General features: G+C 51.0%; 7 protein-coding genes and 1 pseudogene across 7 annotated transcripts, besides 24 other annotated features; all 8 read right to left on the minus strand.

Moving 5' to 3' along the window:
* Positions 1-6,296: part of a sequence feature (areas not merged during assembly with more than two copies in the genome that could not be assigned to a particular haplotype) that runs on past the window's edge.
* Positions 1,062-3,617, minus strand: Tc00.1047053511019.60 (annotated as a pseudogene).
* Positions 3,730-4,177: a mobile genetic element.
* Positions 3,987-4,018: a sequence feature (AT_rich).
* Positions 4,329-6,392, minus strand: Tc00.1047053511019.74 (retrotransposon hot spot (RHS) protein, putative; the record flags this gene model as incomplete). Its single annotated transcript, XM_808939.1, has 1 exon — positions 4,329-6,392. One exon carries the CDS (start codon positions 6,390-6,392, stop codon positions 4,329-4,331), a length of 2,064 nt encoding a protein of 687 aa, XP_814032.1.
* Positions 6,297-6,968: a sequence feature (haploid, Esmeraldo-like haplotype).
* Positions 6,969-7,833: a sequence feature (heterozygous, non-Esmeraldo-like haplotype).
* Positions 7,834-9,121: a sequence feature (areas not merged during assembly with more than two copies in the genome that could not be assigned to a particular haplotype).
* Positions 8,064-9,563, minus strand: Tc00.1047053511019.80 (retrotransposon hot spot (RHS) protein, putative; the record flags this gene model as incomplete). The annotated part of the gene is made up of 1 exon (XM_808936.1): positions 8,064-9,563. One exon carries the CDS (start codon positions 9,561-9,563, stop codon positions 8,064-8,066), a length of 1,500 nt encoding a protein of 499 aa, XP_814029.1.
* Positions 9,122-9,682: a sequence feature (areas merged during assembly that could not be assigned to a particular haplotype. This can correspond to areas where the two haplotypes were merged or to regions with more than two copies in the genome that were merged during assembly.).
* Positions 9,632-9,655: a microsatellite.
* Positions 9,683-10,543: a sequence feature (areas not merged during assembly with more than two copies in the genome that could not be assigned to a particular haplotype).
* Tc00.1047053511019.84 (GDP-mannose 4,6 dehydratase, putative) lies at positions 10,211-10,933 on the minus strand (the record flags this gene model as incomplete). The annotated part of the gene is made up of 1 exon (XM_808940.1): positions 10,211-10,933. One exon carries the CDS (start codon positions 10,931-10,933, stop codon positions 10,211-10,213), a length of 723 nt encoding a protein of 240 aa, XP_814033.1.
* Positions 10,544-10,598: a sequence feature (haploid, non-Esmeraldo-like haplotype).
* Positions 10,599-18,673: a sequence feature (heterozygous, non-Esmeraldo-like haplotype).
* Positions 11,324-11,348: a microsatellite.
* Positions 11,568-11,661: a sequence feature (T-rich).
* Positions 11,715-11,757: a sequence feature (T-rich).
* Positions 11,950-12,537, minus strand: Tc00.1047053511019.90 (iron superoxide dismutase, putative; the record flags this gene model as incomplete). The annotated part of the gene is made up of 1 exon (XM_808937.1): positions 11,950-12,537. One exon carries the CDS (start codon positions 12,535-12,537, stop codon positions 11,950-11,952), a length of 588 nt encoding a protein of 195 aa, XP_814030.1.
* Positions 12,826-13,308, minus strand: Tc00.1047053511019.99 (glutathione peroxidase, putative; the record flags this gene model as incomplete). Its single annotated transcript, XM_808941.1, has 1 exon — positions 12,826-13,308. The coding sequence occupies one exon, from the start codon at positions 13,306-13,308 to the stop codon at positions 12,826-12,828; it is 483 nt and encodes a 160-aa protein (XP_814034.1).
* On the minus strand, positions 13,666-14,139 carry Tc00.1047053511019.108 (hypothetical protein, conserved; the record flags this gene model as incomplete). The annotated part of the gene is made up of 1 exon (XM_808942.1): positions 13,666-14,139. The coding sequence occupies one exon, from the start codon at positions 14,137-14,139 to the stop codon at positions 13,666-13,668; it is 474 nt and encodes a 157-aa protein (XP_814035.1).
* On the minus strand, positions 14,753-17,536 carry Tc00.1047053511019.120 (hypothetical protein, conserved; the record flags this gene model as incomplete). The annotated part of the gene is made up of 1 exon (XM_808938.1): positions 14,753-17,536. The coding sequence occupies one exon, from the start codon at positions 17,534-17,536 to the stop codon at positions 14,753-14,755; it is 2,784 nt and encodes a 927-aa protein (XP_814031.1).
* Positions 17,853-17,908: a microsatellite.
* Positions 17,932-17,996: a microsatellite.
* Positions 18,014-18,037: a sequence feature (AT_rich).
* Positions 18,129-18,150: a microsatellite.
* Positions 18,152-18,178: a microsatellite.
* Positions 18,198-18,260: a microsatellite.
* Positions 18,286-18,328: a sequence feature (CT-rich).
* Positions 18,351-18,384: a microsatellite.
* Positions 18,580-18,601: a microsatellite.
* Positions 18,625-18,655: a microsatellite.

The following is an 18,673-nucleotide window of genomic DNA, read 5'->3' on the forward strand; positions in this document are numbered from 1 at the left end:
TCATGCACAGCGATGCGCCCGCTCGTTTCAGATAAACACCAATATTTTATAGCCACCAAGGTAGCAGTTCAGTTCTCCCTCCACAGGCACACTTCATAGAGGACGTCCTTCTGTTCCCTTTGCCGAATCAACGCACCGCACCCAGTGGATAAGCCCTGGTAGTTTCACAAAAAAATAAGGGTTCGATTCCCACAGCAGCGAATACTCTGTATGTTATGGAACGCACAGCTTATTGTGCTAGTGCACCGCACCGCCGGCCGCCTCGCAATGGTGCAAAGGAGTCATTGCCCCTGCCTGGGTGAGGCCTAAGCCCCACATTACACGCACACAGAGAAGCACACGGCGCATTTGAAAATATATTAATATTTTTCACGGCACATCTATGGGAAGGAGCACCACCCGCGTATGCATGTTGGCAAAGCAACGGCCCCACAACGGCGGTGCTAAAAAAACGCATCCAGAAACAGAGGAAAAAGAAGAGGGGTGTGGAACCCCCACACGAAATGATGGATAGCCCATTTAAAACTGGCAGCAAAGAAAAGGAAAAAAACAGCAGCAGTAGTGGTGGTGACCATCACTGCCCTTTTTCTTCACTCGCTAGTAGCCCAAACACGTGGGGTTCAAAAGTCCTTTTCACACAAAATTGTGCGGCAGTTAGCCTCTCTCCAACCAGCCGCCTCAATACATCCAAAAGAGCACACAAGAAAACCACAAATAGCAATGGGGAAAAAAAAGAGAGAAAAACAATAAAAGATCCCACGGCATTAGTGCGGAGGCGGAACGACACGCTTTTCGCACAAGTAGTCGTAAATTCGGCCAGAGCAAAAGAGATCCAGGCCCGAGCAAACTCGGACGCCACAGGCGGTTATTGTGCTCCTTTGAGACTTTTCCGCCAGCTCCTGTTTCACCCGAAGGAAGAGGGCTGGCGGAATGTGATCCTCGCCGCAAAGAGCTGCTGCATCGGGGGCCAAAGAAACAAATCCTCGCATATTGCGGATGTCAAGTGGGCCACACCACCGCATTTCCACGTCACTATCGCTCGGCTGCACACGTGCGTCTCTTCACGTACCCCGTCGGTCCTCAAGAAGCCTTTCCGCAGGGGTCCTCAAATGCAGTGGACGCTTGAGAGCAACAAGCCAGGCCTCGAAATCGCTGCCAGCCTCACAAACCACCTCCAGTGATTTCCCGCCGCGAAGCAAAAGTGCGAATGCGCGGTGGTTGTTTGTTCCAAGGCTGAACAAAGTGATGTTTTGCGTGGGATCATGGCGGTGCGTCCCATTGTCAGAAACTGCCTCCTGGCGTGTTTTTGCCAGCTGTGCCTCGCCGCTGTAGTTCACAAATGAGGCTGTGGACAGGCCGATGAGAACTTTTTCGATGTCACGTATCCACATGCTGACTGGAGGCCGTTTGCGATTTAACGGGAATCCCTGATGGTCCAGATCACAGGAATGAATACGTTTGCAGTCCTCCAAGAGAAAATATAGGCGTCTGCGAGCACTGCCCTTGCTTGATATCTTTGTCACGCGGACCCCGTTGCGTAATTAATTCAGCACCCGATCCACAACAGAACTGAGGTGGCGTTCCGTTGCCTCGGCATCATGCAGTTTTCCATTTTTCTTTGCCACGTAGTCATCAAGCATACGCTGTCGATACACCTCGAGTCCTCGTCCCAGCCTCTCCTTGCGGGCCCGTTCCTCTTCAGCGCTGGCCAATTATGTCTGTTCCTCTTGCGTGAAGACCTCGTCAAACTGGCGTCGAATGATGCCCGTCTCCTCCGGGTTCACAGGAATGTCTTCAAGGGAAATTAGCCTCGGCAAATACTCCTCGATCATTTTGATGTCGGCAGCAAGAGCCCTCTCGGCGGCGTCCTCATTGGCTGTCGCCTGCTCGCGCTTCTTCTTCCGCTCCTCGGCCAAGGGACGCACCGGTTCCGGGAATTTTGCATTCATTTCCTTAATCTGATGGATCCACTGCCTCCGCTGGCGACACCGCTCCTCCCGGACGGTCCTTCGCACCGCCTCAATGGAATGCCGCTCCCACATGACGGCCTCTCGCCCCCTCGCCCCGTCAAGTTGAACCATCTCGAGCTGCTGCTCCTTCGTCTCAATGGCGCTCTGCCGTAGGCTGAGTCCTTGCTCCGGCTGCTGCATCGCCTGCCGCAACCTCTCCGAGGCACTCTCCTCGTCCTGTTTCCTCGTTCGGATCCTCTCCACCGTATGCTCGCACTCCCAATTGCGGCTTTCGCGGTCGGCCTGCAGAGCACTGCTCTCCCGCTTTTCCGCCTCCAGAGCCCTCTTAATTTCATCCAACGTGGCCCCATCTCTCCGCTCAAGCTCTTTGGTCATCTTTTCCGCCTCATGCTTGGAGCGCCCGCAAAACACACTCAGCTGCCATTTCCGCGCCTCCTCACGGTTGCTCTCAATGGCGTTGACGCGCTTCATCCCTTACTCCTTTATGCCTGAAATGGACGTGTTGGATTCATAGCCACTATGCCTGTAGTCGTACACGGCCCGGGCAGTCATGAGTTCATCCCGCAGCTCCATGATGTCCTGATCAGGACGCCACTTGTAAACGGCAAGATCCCTTGTGGTGGATCCGATTCCGGTCGAGCCAATGGAACGATTCCTCCGCACACACGGCATCCGAAAAGGCGTGAGCCAATAAAGCCGTCTCGGTAGAACCATTGAGGCTATTGTTGCGGTTGCCTTTTTCCGTGTTGTACGCTCGGCGCAACAACTGACTGAGTTCTGAATTTCCAAAGGGAATGCGCAGACGACGGCGGCAAATGCCGGAGACAATTCCTGCTGCCGACACCAGTGCTCGTTGGGCCCCCTTCGTGGTGTAGCCGCGCGGTGGCATCAATGCCACACAAGACGAGCCGTTCGGCATCTCCCAAGGCGACAAATGCCAGGGAGTTTGCATCCATATAATCTGCAAACTCCGCCTCACCATCATCGCGGTAAAGCTGAAGGACGACGGTGTCGGGCAAATAAGAAGGCATTGCCTCCAGCTCAGGCATTGGCTGCTTTTCACACAGCACGGAATAAAGTATTTCTCATAGTTTTTGACGATAGTGTATATCGCCGCTCGAACGTCGCCGGCCAATGAGACACAAATTCGCGCCGCCATTCGCACACGCGGTCCCTCCTTCACGGAGCCCACAATAACTCCGAGCTCGTTGTCGGCGTCAAGAAGGTCTGCGCGGTGCTCTGTTGGCCCAATGGCGTAGCACGAGAGGGCAAAAATGCCCTTTTTGGCGCCCAGCCGAATAAATTGGGTGATAACTCAAGCAGCATATACTTCTCCAGCTGCAGAGCCGTACATGAGTTGTCGCTTTGGTGACGAACGTACGCCGTAGCTGATGGCCACCATGTTCTGGCGTTCCTGAGTAAAGTTGGGGGCGGCAGTGGCACACAATTTTCGGAAGAGTGTACTTGCGTCCGGCACGTCCAACGCCACATCGACGTCAAACAAGGCCTCAGCAACCCCAAATCCGGCATCCCTCAGGGGCTGGGGGCAATTGAACTGCGCCGTGTTGCCGTCCACCCGTACTGTCGCGAGGAGCTGCGAGGACGGCGTCGTGGTTTGGTGGGAACAGAAACGGCTTTCGCCTCCATTGGAAGAACATCACATTGAATGCTGCGCTGTGCGTTTGTTGCATGCACACACAGGAAGGTCAAAGACAGAAAGAAGGCAAAGAAGAGAGAGACCGAGAGGGAAACAACACTGAATAATCTTCTGGACCGCTGGCCGAATTCTGAAATTATCAAAAAGGACAGGAGAAAAAAGTCGGTAGATGGAGAGGCAATGAGTTCGCCGTAATGTTTTCCCCAAAGTATATGCACATTCCGTCAATCACTTCCGTGGACTGCTGCGCACAGTTACAAATAAAAACACCTATCCCCTGCCAAGCGGCAGGCCTTTGGGCTCCTCCAGCCACAAAAAAACGCCGCAAGGTGGGGATCACAAAGTAGGTGGCTGTGAAGATAAAAAATAAAAAATAAAAAATAATAATTTAGTCTGGCAGCTGTCGGCTCCCTGACTCCCTCAATCGCGGTCTCCCAAAAGACAGTGCGATAGAAGAGAAAAAAGTTGTGAAGAGATATCTTCTTTTGCGCGAGATATGAATTTATTTGGGCAGCCGGCCGCCCTCTCAGGCATTCTTTTCACAAAATCCCATGAAAATAAAGGGAAATTATGCGGCCCCTGTAGTGCGCAACAGCCTCCAGTGACGATGCGCCTCTGGTGGAAAAAATAAAATAAAATGAAAAAAGGGTGTGGTGAGTGTGGCACTGCTGATCACAACGGTTCTCTGAAACGAAAGGCATTCACTGTCTAGACCCCGTAGGCACACACATATAAAAATCGTTAAAATACCTCCCAATATATTTCACTATAAGCAAAATGCACTTTGTTACTACTTTTTTTTTTATTTTCTTGCCTTTTTTATCCCCCTTAGGTAGACCATCATAAGAGAATTTGATTGCCTCAGGAAATTTACCGTTTAAAATAACCCGGTATTGGTGTACCTTTCTGTTCCAGAACGCCACAATCTCTTTTTCAGCGTCGGTTTTATTCCTGGGATTGACGTAATCACATCTCTGCCATTTTTTCATCGGCGTGCTGTCTGCGTGTTGTATATAAATAATATCCCACGACAAACCCTGAGAAAATTCCTCCCAACCATCAAAAAATGCCGCCAGGCACTCATTGAACTGATTCACAGTGCTGGTTGTGGTGTGGTGCGCACTCGCCGTCGTCATCTGCAGCCCAACCAGTGTCCTCCGCGGTGACTTCAAGAAGAAAAAGCCGTCCACCAGCGGAAAGGTTGGGATCGTCGGTATGTGCAGCACCCGATACCTTAATTTTTCCGGGCTATCAATAAACCTCAGTTCAGTTATTGCAGCTGCCTCGGTGGGGTAACCATGAGGGTTTAACTTCAGCACCGAGGACCGTGGTTTGGAAGGCGATGGTGGCTGCAGCTCCTTGAGATCCTTCACCATGGAAGTGACAAACTCCACACGCAAGAATACGCTCAAGAAATACCTTTCCAAGGCTTCAGATTGAAGAGCATTCTTCATCCCCAATACGAGGAAAAGGATATCATTCGCACTCAGCACCTTTGTCAAACGAGATAACGTTAAAACCCCAAGATACTCACATATAGGTGCATTACTGAAGTCCTCTAATGGGCCATGTTCTCTTACGCGAACAATCTTCACAGGTTTGTGAGACGGATCCTCGGAATACCATTTTTTCTCTTCTCCTCCCTGTGTAAAGTACTTTCCTTGATCCCCAAGATTGGTCCATTCCAAAGCCCTCATAGCATCCTTCGTGCGTTTTTCATATTCACTCGCATCGAAGATGTGACGTGGAATCGGCCCCACATTTTCCATGCGTTCTTCAACCATCCTCCAGAATCCCGCTTGTTTCTCTTTAGTCCCATCACGCGTTATCCATGCACACATCGCCTTCACATCCATCTCGTCGGGGCAATTCATGATGATTCGACTGGCTTGTAGTTGATTCTCCCATTCATCATAGTTGCTTACCTCTGGGGATGACACCACAATCATGCCCCATCCGGTGGAGGGCGCAAAATGTCTCAGTGGTGGCGTTCCTTTCTTTGCCACATCGTAAATAATGTACCCCTTCATCCCACTCTGCCACAAACTCGAGATAACGCTGCTTGATGTTTTATTACCCACGTATTTTGTCACCGTCCTGCTGCTCTTGTCAAACACGTACGCCGTTTCTCCAAAACAGTGGACAACCACTTGGAGTTTCTCCGCATCGTAGTGCAGCAGCTGGTAGAGAAGGTACGAGCCGGCATTCATCGATTTCCCGATCCCGGGCGTCCCAATCAAGAGACGCTCCTCAGGCGTAAAGTCGCTCTCACCATGGTGAGTGCTGAACCATTCGGTTAGATCGCCCTTGACGATCTGCCACACTCGCTCCACCTCACAGTTCACATAGCAGTCACGAATGGACGGCCCCAACGGCCACGAGTACGGCCATCCCTTGTCCGAGGTGAGCACCATAAGCCTGAGACGTGGTGGGCTGAATTGCTCCACGCTGTCATCCTTTTCGAGAATGCCGCTAACCGCCCTGTACGTCCATGACTGCGGTGGTTTGCCCTCCCTCACTTCCATTCCCATCCCCCCGCCGTCAGGAAATTCCACCACGTGATGCCACCTCGCATTGTACAAAGAATCGTAAAATCCCTCCGACATCTGTATCTTTTCCTCTTTCAGCACCCCTCTAAGTGCCGCATCGAGTTCTCTCCTTGCAAGAGGACTGACCATATCCTTCCGTTCAAAGTCCCTCCACTGTCTGAGAGAGCGCACACCCATTTGAGAAACATTGTACATATCCCGTCGAAGTCCGCGCATCTCTTGCAGCACTTGATACTCTGTCAAATTAAAAATTTCTTCAAGCAGCTTCTGATCCTGTACTTAATTCTTGGGCTCCACTAAAAATACTTCCATCGTCACATTGTATCTTTCATCGACAACTGCGCTGGGGCCGATATGCCTCCGAAGAAAATCATTCAGCTTCATGTAATTGCCGCGGGCCTCTCCCCCCAGCAGTACATCTTCCACCCAACTGAAAAGGCCCCACTGTGGTCGCCGCGTTTCCTCCACTCTTCTGCGAGGCACAACGGGTTGGCCACTGTCGCCGTCAGACTCCGCCCTCGCTCGCGCCCGACGTCCCCGCGACACCGTAGACGCGGGACTCGTCTCATTATCGTCATTTCCTTCCCCGTGACGCTCGGACACTCTTTGCGCTGTCTTCGTAGTCGGTTTCACTTGGAGCTGTGACCCACCAGACAATCAAAAGAAGGACGAGAGAAGAGAACAATAGGCACAGAAATGACCGACAAGCACAACAAAAGCGTCATCCACACGGTGCGGGGCACAGCGTGCAACGCACACCACATGCACGAAAGCATGAGCCTATCGCTCCTGACACACACACACACAGGCAGGAAAACATGGAGTGCCCAGTCGAACGCACAACACAAAAATTTAGTAGTAACAAAAGAATTCGCAAACGAGTCGCTGCCCGCTCTCGCCCGTCCAACACCCAACACCCCGGCGGCAAGACGCGAGGCGCTGTCCACAGCGCCTCATTTCACACTCTCGTGCCTACCGCCCGACGACGACCGCTTCCATCAGCAAAGTGCAGCAGGAGCGGAACGTCGTATAAAAATAAATTCAAGGACAAAACAATGAAAAAGAGAATCCATCACCATACGCCCCACGAGACCACACAGCAATGATGACGGCACAAAAAAAGAAACAAAAATAAAATCTCTCAGAAATGCCGCCACAGAAAACAAACCCTTGGCGATGACCCAAACAGCGCCCCCAATGCAATCGCTCCCTTCCAAGCACACCGCGGGGCTCTCAAAAGTGAAACGCCACGGGGAGTCTCGGCGAGAAGCGTGTGACCGTTTCACGCACACCGCACGCACGGCACGTGGGTCTGCAGACAACGTCCCCCACCTGGCACCGATATGCCTTCCTAAGCCAAAATCCCGCGTCGGCCTCCTCCCTCCCCAACGGTATCCCCCACACGGGCGCCCGAAAACATCACACCGCCGCCAGCCGCTTACCGGCGTGCTGTCCGTGTGTTGCGCACAAATAATCTCACGACACGTCGTGGTCAAAATACTCCCAACCGTTAAAATATGCCGCCAAATGTCCCTTGAGCTGCCTCATCGTGCTGGCTGTGGCGCGGTGCGCTTTGGCTCCCGTCGCCCTGGCGGAGAAGTCAGCTCCTTGAGCTTAGGGTGGATTCACTCCATAGCGCCCCCATTCGTGGGTGCGACCGCGCCAAACACATCCAGCGACCTCCACAAAATGTATTCCTTACCATGCATTAAAAGATTCAAGACATCGGCCGGCGGTGTCATCGTTACCAAACAAAAAATATTTTCCTTCTGCTCGCGGTGGCGATAGCTGCGCTAAAAAATATCCCGTTCCCTTTATGTGCCGGCATCCAAATGACCTTCAGGGGTTTGTGCGACGGACTATCACTGTACCGCATTTCCCCACTTATCACGCCAACGTGGTCATGTGCATTTGATAAGGCAACCCATCCCACGGCTCACTCGTAGCAGAAGGACGTGCATTAGTATCTCTCTCACTGAACAGGTCGCGGAGGATTGGTCCCACCTTATCCATGTAGTCTCTTACCTCCTGCCAGTATACCGCTTGCCTCCCAGGACTCCCGCACCTCATCCACATGCACATTGCCTTCACATCGTTCTCTTCCGGGCACTTCATTAGGATCCGCCTGCCCCTCAACTGCTTCTTGCATCCTCTGCGGGCACTCTCTTCCGGCGGCGTCACCACAATCATGCACCATCCCCTGGGAAGCAAACGAACAGACGGTTCAAGAATAGGCTCGGCCACGTTGTGGATGATATACCCCCTCATCCCACGCCCAGACAGTTCCCCCATAACCTTCAAAAACGTGCTTTCTTCAGCGTAATGTGTAACCGTCTCGGTGGTCTTGTCAAACAGGTAGGATCGTTCCGCAATGCGGTACACAACCACTTGGAGTTTCTCCGCATCGTAGTGCAGCAGCTGGTAGAGGAGGTACGAGCCGGCATTCATCGATTTCCCGATCCCGGGCGTCCCAATCAAGAGACGCTCCTCAGGCGTAAAGTCGCTCTCACCATGGTGAGTGCTGAACCATTCGGTTAGATCGCCCTTGACGATCTGCCACACTCGCTCCACCTCACAGTTCACATAGCAGTCACGAGTGGAATTCTCCAACATCCACGAGTACGGCCATCCCTTGTCCGAGACGAGCACCATAAGCCTGAGACGTGGTGGGCTGAATTGCTCCACGCTGTCATCCTTTTCGAGAATGCCGCCAACCGCCCTGTACGTCCATGACTGCAGTGGTTTCCCTCTCCTCACCATCATTCCCATCCATTCTCCTTCAGGAAATTCCACCAAGTGATGCCAACTCGCATTGAACACAGACTCGTAGAATCCCTCAAGCATTTCTTCGCCTCCTTCTTTCGGTGCCACCTTAAGAGCCAAATCGAGTTTTAGCCTTGCAAGAGGAGTGCACATATCCTTGCGTTCAAAGCCCCACCATTGTTCAAGACGGTGCACGCCCCTTTCATGAAGCTTCATCGTATCCATTACAAGCTTCTGTGACCTTTGCAACAATTGGTACACTTCTAAATCAAGAATTTGTCCAAGCAGCTGCTGATCCTGCACGTAAGCATCTGGATCCATAAGAAACACTCCTAACCACACATTGTGGACTTCATCGACAACTGCCCTGGGGCCGCAATGCTCCCGAAGGAAATCATTCAGTCTTATCAGCTCGACCTCCAACTCTCCCTCCAGCAGCACATCTTTCACCTCACTGTCAAGTCTCGGCTTTGGTCGCCGCGTTTCCTCCAGTCTTCTGCAAGTCGCAGCGGGTTGGCCACTACGGGACACCCACCTCGCTCTCGCCCGAGTAAGTCCCTGCGGCACTGTAGACGCGGGACTCGTCCCATTCTCGCCGTTTCCTTCCCCGTGACGCTCTGGCATCTTTTCCCCTTGCTTTCCTATTCGGCTTCGTTTGGAACTGAGCCCCGGCAGGCAATCAGAAGAAGGACGAGAGAGAGAGAGAGAGAGAGAGAATAGGCACAGAAATGGCCGACAAGCACAACAAGAAAGTCATCCACACGGTGCGGGGCACAGCGTGCAACGCACACCACATGCAAGAGGGCATGGGTTTATCGCCCTCGACACACAAACAACTGGGAAGAGAACGCAGTGCAGTGAGAACCACACAGAGACCCTGAACCGTACACGCCACAACAGCGATGCATCATGGCAGGCTCCCACGCAAGGAAAGAAAGCGGACTGCATTTCTCGATGCAATCTGTGCGAATTGCGCGACGCCAGTCGACTTCGTTGCCTTCTTTTTATGCGTTCGTCATTCAGATCCGCGTGCGCGAGTATGCGGCCACCGCTTCTCCCTCTCAGTCTCCCTGTTGCTACTGTCACCTCGCCGGGGGGAGGAAAACCGTCAGCGCACATCGCCATCACCGGGCATTGCTGATGGCAGATGCAGCCACATAGAATGAATGCGTTGCCACATTACCAACCAAACTTGACACCGCCTCGTGCGGCAGGGATGTAGGTATCATTATGCCTGCAAATGTTTTTTGCCAAGTACAGATGCAGCCCCGTCACATTCCCCGCGACACTTTTTGGTCCTTCCCACAGAAGTGTCGGCAATTCCAAGTCCTTGGAGATGAATGAAGTAACAGAGGAAAGGTTGTTCCCTCAGCAGAGAGAGAAAGACGGCAAAGAAAAATGCACGCGGGTTCCTTCAACAACAGAATAAATAAAAGCCACACGAAGGGTGGTGAAGGCACGTTTTTTTCTTTTTTCAGTAGTGGCTTCACAGAATAAAATAAAAACAAAGACATAAAATAAAAATACGAAGCAGGAAACATTAACCCCCACACTCCACAGGGAACGAAAAAGAGCTCGTCATATTTCACACCACTCACACACACATGCACAGACAAGTCCTTACAGAAGAGGTGAAGAAAGCAGTTTGGGCGCCCTGCCGGCTCCCTCTCTCCATTCATGTGCGCTCGCACATATTTAACAACGGTCATACGGGCAATATCCAGCACACTCTTCTCGTCACGAGATCCAATGCTGTACACATCGTCAATAAACCCATGGTTAATAATTGCAACAAATGCCCGCGCCACATCAATTGCATGTATAAATGTGTGCTTATTGCCGTCATTGCTTTGAATAGTCATTTTATTCCCAGCATTCAGAAGCATAATAAACCGAGGTATAAACTTCTTTCGGTGCTGGTATGGTCCATACACATTATTTCCGTGGTCAATGATGCAAGGCAGTCCAAACGATATATGGCACGACTTCACCATCTACTCCAACGCCACCTTTGTTGCCGCATATGGGTTGATTGGGTTTCATGTCCTTTCTTATCGGATGATGCTGTCGGCCACATCACCTCGGTGTCAGGGCCAATTGCGCCAAGTATTGCTGTGGGAAGCCAAGATCCAGCAATGTTTCTTTCTCAGTATGGTTTTGTTAGCACAGGGCCGACGGCATCGACCAGCCGCGTATGACGGAGGCACAGTCGTAACACCATGAGACCTGGAGGCAAGCGTTAAAATACCGACTGTGCGCCATCAAATTCATTCAAGAAAACACAAGAAGAAAAGAGAAAATTCCGCAGCGCATCCTTCTTCATTTCTAACAACAACAACAAAAAAAGAATCAACAGGGCAGCCCAAGACTGACAAACCCCAAAAACACGCACACACACACACACACACAGCCAGCAACAGTGGATACTCAACTCGTATACTCATAGACCTACGTCATGGAAGTCAAGCCTCACCGTTAAAGTATCCCCCTCCCTCTGAAAGCAATCCCTTTCCCTTTTTTTTTCCTTCTCGCTTGGACCACATAAAAATAGAAAAAAGGAGGCTGCAAATGATCCAGTAAGAATTATTACACCGGAGTATTTTGGTGACAAGTGACCCGGAAATATAATTTTTTTCATTTTTCTTGTTTTTTCCCTCATATTTTGATGTAATTTTTTTTCGTTTTTTTTTGTTTTTCCACTCCTTTTGGTCCCTTTTATTTTGCCCCCGCTCTCCGTGTCCAATGCGTTTCCGCAGGTTCACGCCCGTTCATAAATTCTCTTTTTGTCTTCTTTTTTTTTTTTTTTTGGTTTTTCTCTAAATGCTACTCTCTTTTTTTCCATTTCAATTATTGCCAGGCTCTTTTTTCTTCCGTTTTCCATGCACCCCTTCGGTTCCCATCGCAGTGTATTTATCAAGACATCAAAAAGCAATGGTTTTTGCAATGTAAATCCACGGGGCGAGAATGATGTGACCCATCACTCCGTGTCTTTCGTTTCACTCAGTCGTGTTCAAAGTTGCCGTTCCACGTTCTTCCAGTTGACAACGTTCCAAAAGGTCTGAACATATGCCGCACGGTCGTTCTTGTAGTCCACGTAGTACGCATGCTCCCATACATCGCATGTAAGGAGAGGCTTCAAGTTGGGCTCTGTCAGTGGACATCCCGCGTCATGCGTCTGGTAGACTTTCAGTTTGCCGGAATTGGTGTCCTTCACAAGCCACGCCCAACCCGAGCCAAAGTGGCCCACAGCCACGTTTGTAAACTCCTCCTTGAACTTCGCAAAACTGCCAAATGAAGCGTTGATCTCGTCGGCAACTTTTCCCGTCGGCTCGCCACCGCCATTAGGACACATGCTCTCCCAGTAGAACGTGTGGTTAAAAATCTGCGCCGCAAGGTTGAAGATGGGGCCTTTCTCCGTCCTGATGATCTCCTCGATGCTCTTCGTTGCAAGCGCGGAGTTTGTCTGCGCCGCGGCGTTGAGTTTCGTCACATACCCCTGATGGTGCTTGTCGTAGTGGAGCGTCACCTGCTGCTTTGAGAGGCCTTTTGCCGCAAGCCCATCGTAGCCCCATGGGAGCGGAGGAATGCTGAAGACCATTTTCCTTCCTGTTGTTGTTATTTTCTTGGATAATTTTTTAAAAATATGCCCGTATCTTTTCGGAGATTCGCAGAAATAATAATAATAAAGAAAAGAAGGTGCGTCTCCCTTTAAAATTTGCACCGGGACACGCATACACACATGCTCACGTCATTGTGGGAAGGGCAAAAGAAGCCTCCTCATGCTACACAAGGGGAGTTGTTACAACAGGACCACACGCAGTTGCGTCTTCCGCCAGGGGTTTGCCTGCGCCAAGGCGTCACACCAAATGTCACGCTGCGTCGAGGTTCATGCACCCCGTTGCGGCCCGCAAGCCTGCTCGATGGAGCGCCGCAGCTCTTCCAAAAAGGAGGACGAGTCCAATTTAACCAGCGGGATGCCTTCACGGTCGCATATAAACTTCGTGTAATTCCAGCGTATAGGGCCGAGCGAGGCCTGCAGCATCTGAAACAACGGGTGTGCATCCGGCCCCTTCACCTTCACCTTGTCAAACAGCGGAAAATTCAAGCCACACGTTTGCGCCCACACGGCGATCTCTTCGTTGCTTTTCGGCTCCTGGTTGGCAAACTGAGCACAGGGAAAAGCCAGGATGGTGAAACCGCGCGGTCCGTACGTTTCCTGCACGTGTGTCAACTGCTGCAGGCTCGAGTTGGCAAAACTGCAAAGGGAGGCGGTGTTGACGACAACAGTTACGCGCCCGGTGTAATTGGAGAGTGCCACGCTTTTGCCACCCATCAGCGCGGAGTACGCGAACACCGTGCTGCTGCCCATTCCTCCCCCTGACACAACCTCCACGCTGACGACTACACAACAAGGGTGAGAGAGAAAAGGTGTCGCGATTTGTTTCTCTCTTCTTTTATTTGCTTGTTTTTCTTGTTTTAGCTTTTTCTCCGTTGATAACCCACACATCGCAGAGGGGGGAAGGAGAGGTGTGTCCTTTGCCAAGTTAAGCAACGCCGCCATCATCACATGTCCCTTTTGCAGCCACGAGAAGAAAAAGTGAGAGAATGCAACAACCAAAACAACACGAAAACACCACAAAAGCCGTACTTCGTCATCCAACAAGCAGAGTCGTTGCTATTAGTGGGAGCCTGCATGTCGTCGCAGATGTATCCACCACGGGCCCTTTCATTTCCGTGTGGCAGTCAACACGCCGGCAGCGTGATAGCGATCAACAGCTCTTTTAACAGCCCCTGTGAAAGCTGCAATGCGGATGGGTTGTCCGATGCCCCCCTCGTCTACAATGTGAAAGGGGTTCTTCATCACGTATTCCACGTAAAGGGAGTGCAGCTCGCGAAACAAGGCATTGCACTCACGGGTGCGGCTATCGGAAACGAGCACAAACTTCACCAACGTTGGAGTCTCGTATATGTGAATATTGTGCTCCTCACATTCCACAAGTGTCATTCCCGCACTATCAACGGGATTGGCGTTGGGTGTCAACTCCTGCGACATGCCGTATGTGGAGAAGAGAATGCTGGACATGGTAAGCTGCAGGTCCGGTTTAGCGCCAAGTTCCCCAATGTTCTCCGGGGCCGTGAAACTAGACTTCGCGATGAGCTGCCCGGACTGGTTGATAATCCACAACAGGTGAACCGTCATTGATGAATAACGAGGGTGGAGAAGCGGCGTGGCCCGCCCTCTGAGCGCACTTCTTTTCTTTTTCTTCTCTCCTCTGCTTGGGGCGTTTCTCTATTTTTGTGTATGTCTATGCGTTTTGTTCACTCTCGTCCTGTCAGACGCCCCAAGACAAGTCCTGCAAGAAAGAAAAACACGACAAAGCGGAAAAAAAAAATGGAAAGTGAGAAAGCAGAAAAACGTTGGTTTCCGCGAGATGGCACGCGCCGCAGGGAGGAGGACAACGCACAAACAACAGGACAAACAAATAGGTGGAGGGAGCATCGTTACAATTTTATCTCACACAACCGCCATGTTAATCGCTTTTATGCTTATTTCTTTGCCTTACGCGATGGTAACAACTGTGGGAAAATGGAAGGGGCCTCGCCCTCTTCATCGCCTCTTGCCTTCTTTTTTTTTTTTTCTCTCTCTCTCTCTGTGTGGTGCCGTCCATCTTTGCGGCCTTTTCATTTGCTTCTTTGGCCCCGTTTTAGTTTGTTTTTCTTTCTTCTTTCTTATGTCTCCTAGTCGGCAAAAAAACCGGGGATGAGGCACCGCCAGTAACGAAAAACTCACAGACGACAGGCGGCGTCCACAGTCAGTCCCATGGAGGGAGACCATCCTCGCTGGCAGCCTCCGACCCGGGCGGCGAGGTGCCGCAAAGCATGCCGTTCAACATGTCCCCCATCACACATTCCAACTCCTTGACTGCCGCATTTGTTGCCCATACGTGCAGGACAATCACATTCTCTCGCGTCGTCGAGTCCTCGTTTTCCTGCCAGGGATCGCCTTCTTCCAGCGCAAAGCAGCAGGAGCGGGCGTCAAGTGTCAGGCTGCCTCTTGCATGGGGACGACTTCTCAGCCATACATCCCCCTTTGCCCATAAAATTGTAGCGTCTCGACAACAGCCCCGCAGTCCGCCTGACTCAAGCAGCGGTGCAAGACGAGCCGCTATAAGAGGCCGACCCATGCGCCGAATGGTGATTTCGTGAAGTGACTCCTCGGACAAATTCGAAACACTCGCAGCAGAAGTCATCAACGGCGACGGAAAGTTGATGGGTCGACGTGCAGTAAGACCACAGTAAAGCGCTAGATCGCTGTTTAGCCGGTTTGCAAGATGCAGTAATCCCCATGTTGCAGGGGAGAGTCGCTCCATGTCGCTCTCAACCGTCAAAAGTACGTCCGATAAAATTACACTATGCACAAACACAGCCGCGGCAGCCTCATCCCGTTGCTGAAGGATCATCTCGCTTACGCCTGGAAGTAAAACTGTCATCATTCGCGGTCGTGCGCCTCTCCCTGCCCAGTACGTCAGCTCCTCCTCGGAGAAGGTATTGACGTCAAGATCGCAGGAAAGACACAGAACAAGATTATCTGCGCCTGCACGCCGGGTAGCAATTGCGGCCTCTTCAATCTCCTCCCGCGAGGTTGGCTCCGTGACGCGCACAACACATTCAGTAATAATTTCGCTTGCAAGTTGCATGATGCTTCCCTCCCTATCCCCCGGGGCACAAACAACCATCAGCTCCAGTCCCGCTAATAAATTGGACGTTGGCAGTTTAGAGGAATCTGTCGCGTCTACCACGTCGTCACCAAACACGCCAAATCCCTTTAAAGGCACGTACACTCCAGCATCATACGCTCGACGCAGGCAGCGCTGCAGTTCCTGAAGTGCCTCTCTCTCTTTCTCGGTTCTTAGAATTCGCATTGCCTTGGCGTACCCGAACCAGTCGTAAGGCTCCTCTGGAGACTCATCTTCCTCCATGGCATCCCTGGCAGCACCGGATGGTGCGCTAACAGCCAACGCAATGTGCATCGTCACGCACACGCACACCCCGTCAGTACCGACACGATCGTAGTAACATACGGGCGAGATGCAGCTTGGGATGTAAAAATTATCGGGACTAATATCACAACGTTCGCATAATGCCCGCACTGCACAATCCATGGCTGATTCCTGCGCATCGTCGTGTAAAAGATATGGCAGCCGCATTCCATCAAACTCTCCAGAGAAACCACGCACAAGCACACACTTCCGCCCTCGAACAAGAAGCGCTCCGTATGCATGGGCGATGGTCGAAACGTTGTAGGTTGGAACCTCCGCCATCGAGCAAACCGTCATGGAACGTTTTTCTTGCATCCTCGTGAGGGGTGTCAGCCTCAACGCCTTCAGTGTTGTCCTTCCGATTTCATCACGTTCCAGGCTGGACTCCACACGAACTGCCAATCCCTTCTTTAGCTTCAATCCATTTGCTCCGAGGGCGCTAGACTTCGCGGCCTCATCAAGATGATGCATCCTCACTCGACCCTGTGTAGTGCCCAGAATACATGCCCCAGCGTCCATGATGCGACCCTCCAAAATCACCCGCGTTGGTTGTCTGCAGTGTTGCAGATTTGTGATGCCGAGCACGCTGCTGCTTTCCGCGCAGCAGTCGCATTCTTCTAAGGACGATCCCTCGCTTAGACTCCTCTCACCTTCCGCCTCATCCGCCTCCAAGCCGCCATCCCCAGCGTCGTCATCGCATCCTGTGGTGGTCAGTGGGCTGGGCGTAACCCGTTGCTCGGTCTTCTTGCTCTCCCTGCTGAGCACAAAGTCAATGCGAAAGACGTGTGGCGTGCTGAAATGTGTCTCCAAGTTCACCGTCGTGCCATCCGCGACGCTGCCGCTCTCCCTCGCCACAGACTCAAAAAAAGAGGGCTTTACATTTGTTGAAAGAGACCACGATTCAAGCAAAAAGGACACGCCACTGGTCGTGTTCGCAATGGAATCCTGAAGCCATTCCCGCCATTCCCGCGCTTGGGATTCATCCGAGAGCAGCACCACCAGTTGAGGCTTTGGGTACTCCACCCCAGAAGCTCTCTTGCCTGCATCCCTCGCAATCTGTTGAAATGGCCGGATGGACGCGGGACAAAGAATAATGAGACGACGCACAAGACGATCGGTGTGACCCAGCGTCTTCTCCCCCATAATGACGTACTTGAAGGCAAGAGGAGCGGACACGCCCGCGGCGACCATTGTGGCCTCATGTGCATTAAGTTTGGCCATCACATTCGAGAGACGCTTGATGACGGGGCCAACATTTGGCGTGGCGCGCTCTTCCTTCTCCATCGCTTCAGGCAGCGCCGTGGTGTCAACAACGTACATGGCATGTGTCGTGCTGGGGCGTTGGGAGAACAAAAGGGAGGCAAGCGGGGCCCACTGACTGCAGGGGTGCTGATGCGCCGACCCTTTCCTCGTCTTGAGCACAATGACGGGCCTTTCGGGGGAAAAAACCACCTGATATCTCGGCCTCGTAGTGGCAAATGCGTAGAGGCGCACCGACGCATCCCTCGACGTGCCGACCACGTGGTCGCGGTGCTGCCTCTTGTCTGCGCGACTCATTTCCTCCGCCCTCACCTCCCCCTTTTTTTTTTCTTCTGCTTTTTCTTTTCTCCCGTCAACTCCACCACTCGGCCTCCCAAGTCCCCAACACCACCAAAAAAGAAAAAAAAAAAAACAGAAACAAACGCACAAAACCCGCATCGGGTCGCCCCCTCCTCGCCAAGATGACGCAAGCGAACAGAAGAAACAAAGGCCAGAGGTGAAAGCACACAGTGAACGACACAAAAGGGAAAAATGGCTGTCCTGCGACGACGCGCGAGGAAAGAGCAGGAGTTCATTTTTGCGGACAGTGAAAACAAAAACCACAAGCAATTAGAAAAAAATAAAATAATAATAATAAAATAAATAAATAAATAATCACAACAATAATAACGAATTGGAGAGACTCTAAAAGAATATATAAATATTTATTTATTTATCACATGCATGCATGCATGCATATATATATATATATATATATGTGTGGGAAATACATGGAAATAAATATATATATTTTTTTTTCCTTTTCTTGCTGTTCCTTTTGCTTCTCCTCCTCTTGTCGTAAATAAACAATTGCTTGTAAACACACAAGAAAAGGGAACGCACATAAATTACAACAACAACAACAACAACAAGAAGAAGAAGAAAAAAAAAAAAAAAAAACCGATGCATCACGAACCACTTTTTATTTTTATTTTTATTTTTATTTTTATTTTTATTTTTATTTTTATTTTTATTTTTATTTGTTTGTTTTTTGTCTCTTTTCCCTTTCCCCCCATTCCTCCCTCCCTCCCTCCCTCTCCCTCCCTCTCTTTCTATACATATTTATATGCAGAAAAGAAGGAGAAAAAAAAAAAGAAAAAAAAAAAGATTTCCGTCACGCGAAGCACTCAAGACACCCGCGGCACGCATGCCACCCCGGGAATCCGCGCAGCGCTTCATCCCCCGTCGAATTGTAGAGGTGCTCGAACCCCACATGCCCGCCCCCCACGTTTCCACAGCAAAACACATAAACAAATCGAAACGAAGAGCGGGTCAATAAAAAAAAAAAAAAGTGAATTCCCAAAAAAAAAAAAAAAAAAAAAACACATCAGGCCCTTCCAACACTCAAATAAAACAAAAAAAAAAAAAAAAAAAAAAGATTTTCCGTTCCGCTTT

The sequence above is a fragment of the Trypanosoma cruzi genome, genomic scaffold, assembly GCF_000209065.1.
Source record: "Trypanosoma cruzi strain CL Brener 1047053517029 genomic scaffold, whole genome shotgun sequence".
Taxonomy (NCBI): domain Eukaryota; phylum Euglenozoa; class Kinetoplastea; order Trypanosomatida; family Trypanosomatidae; genus Trypanosoma; species Trypanosoma cruzi.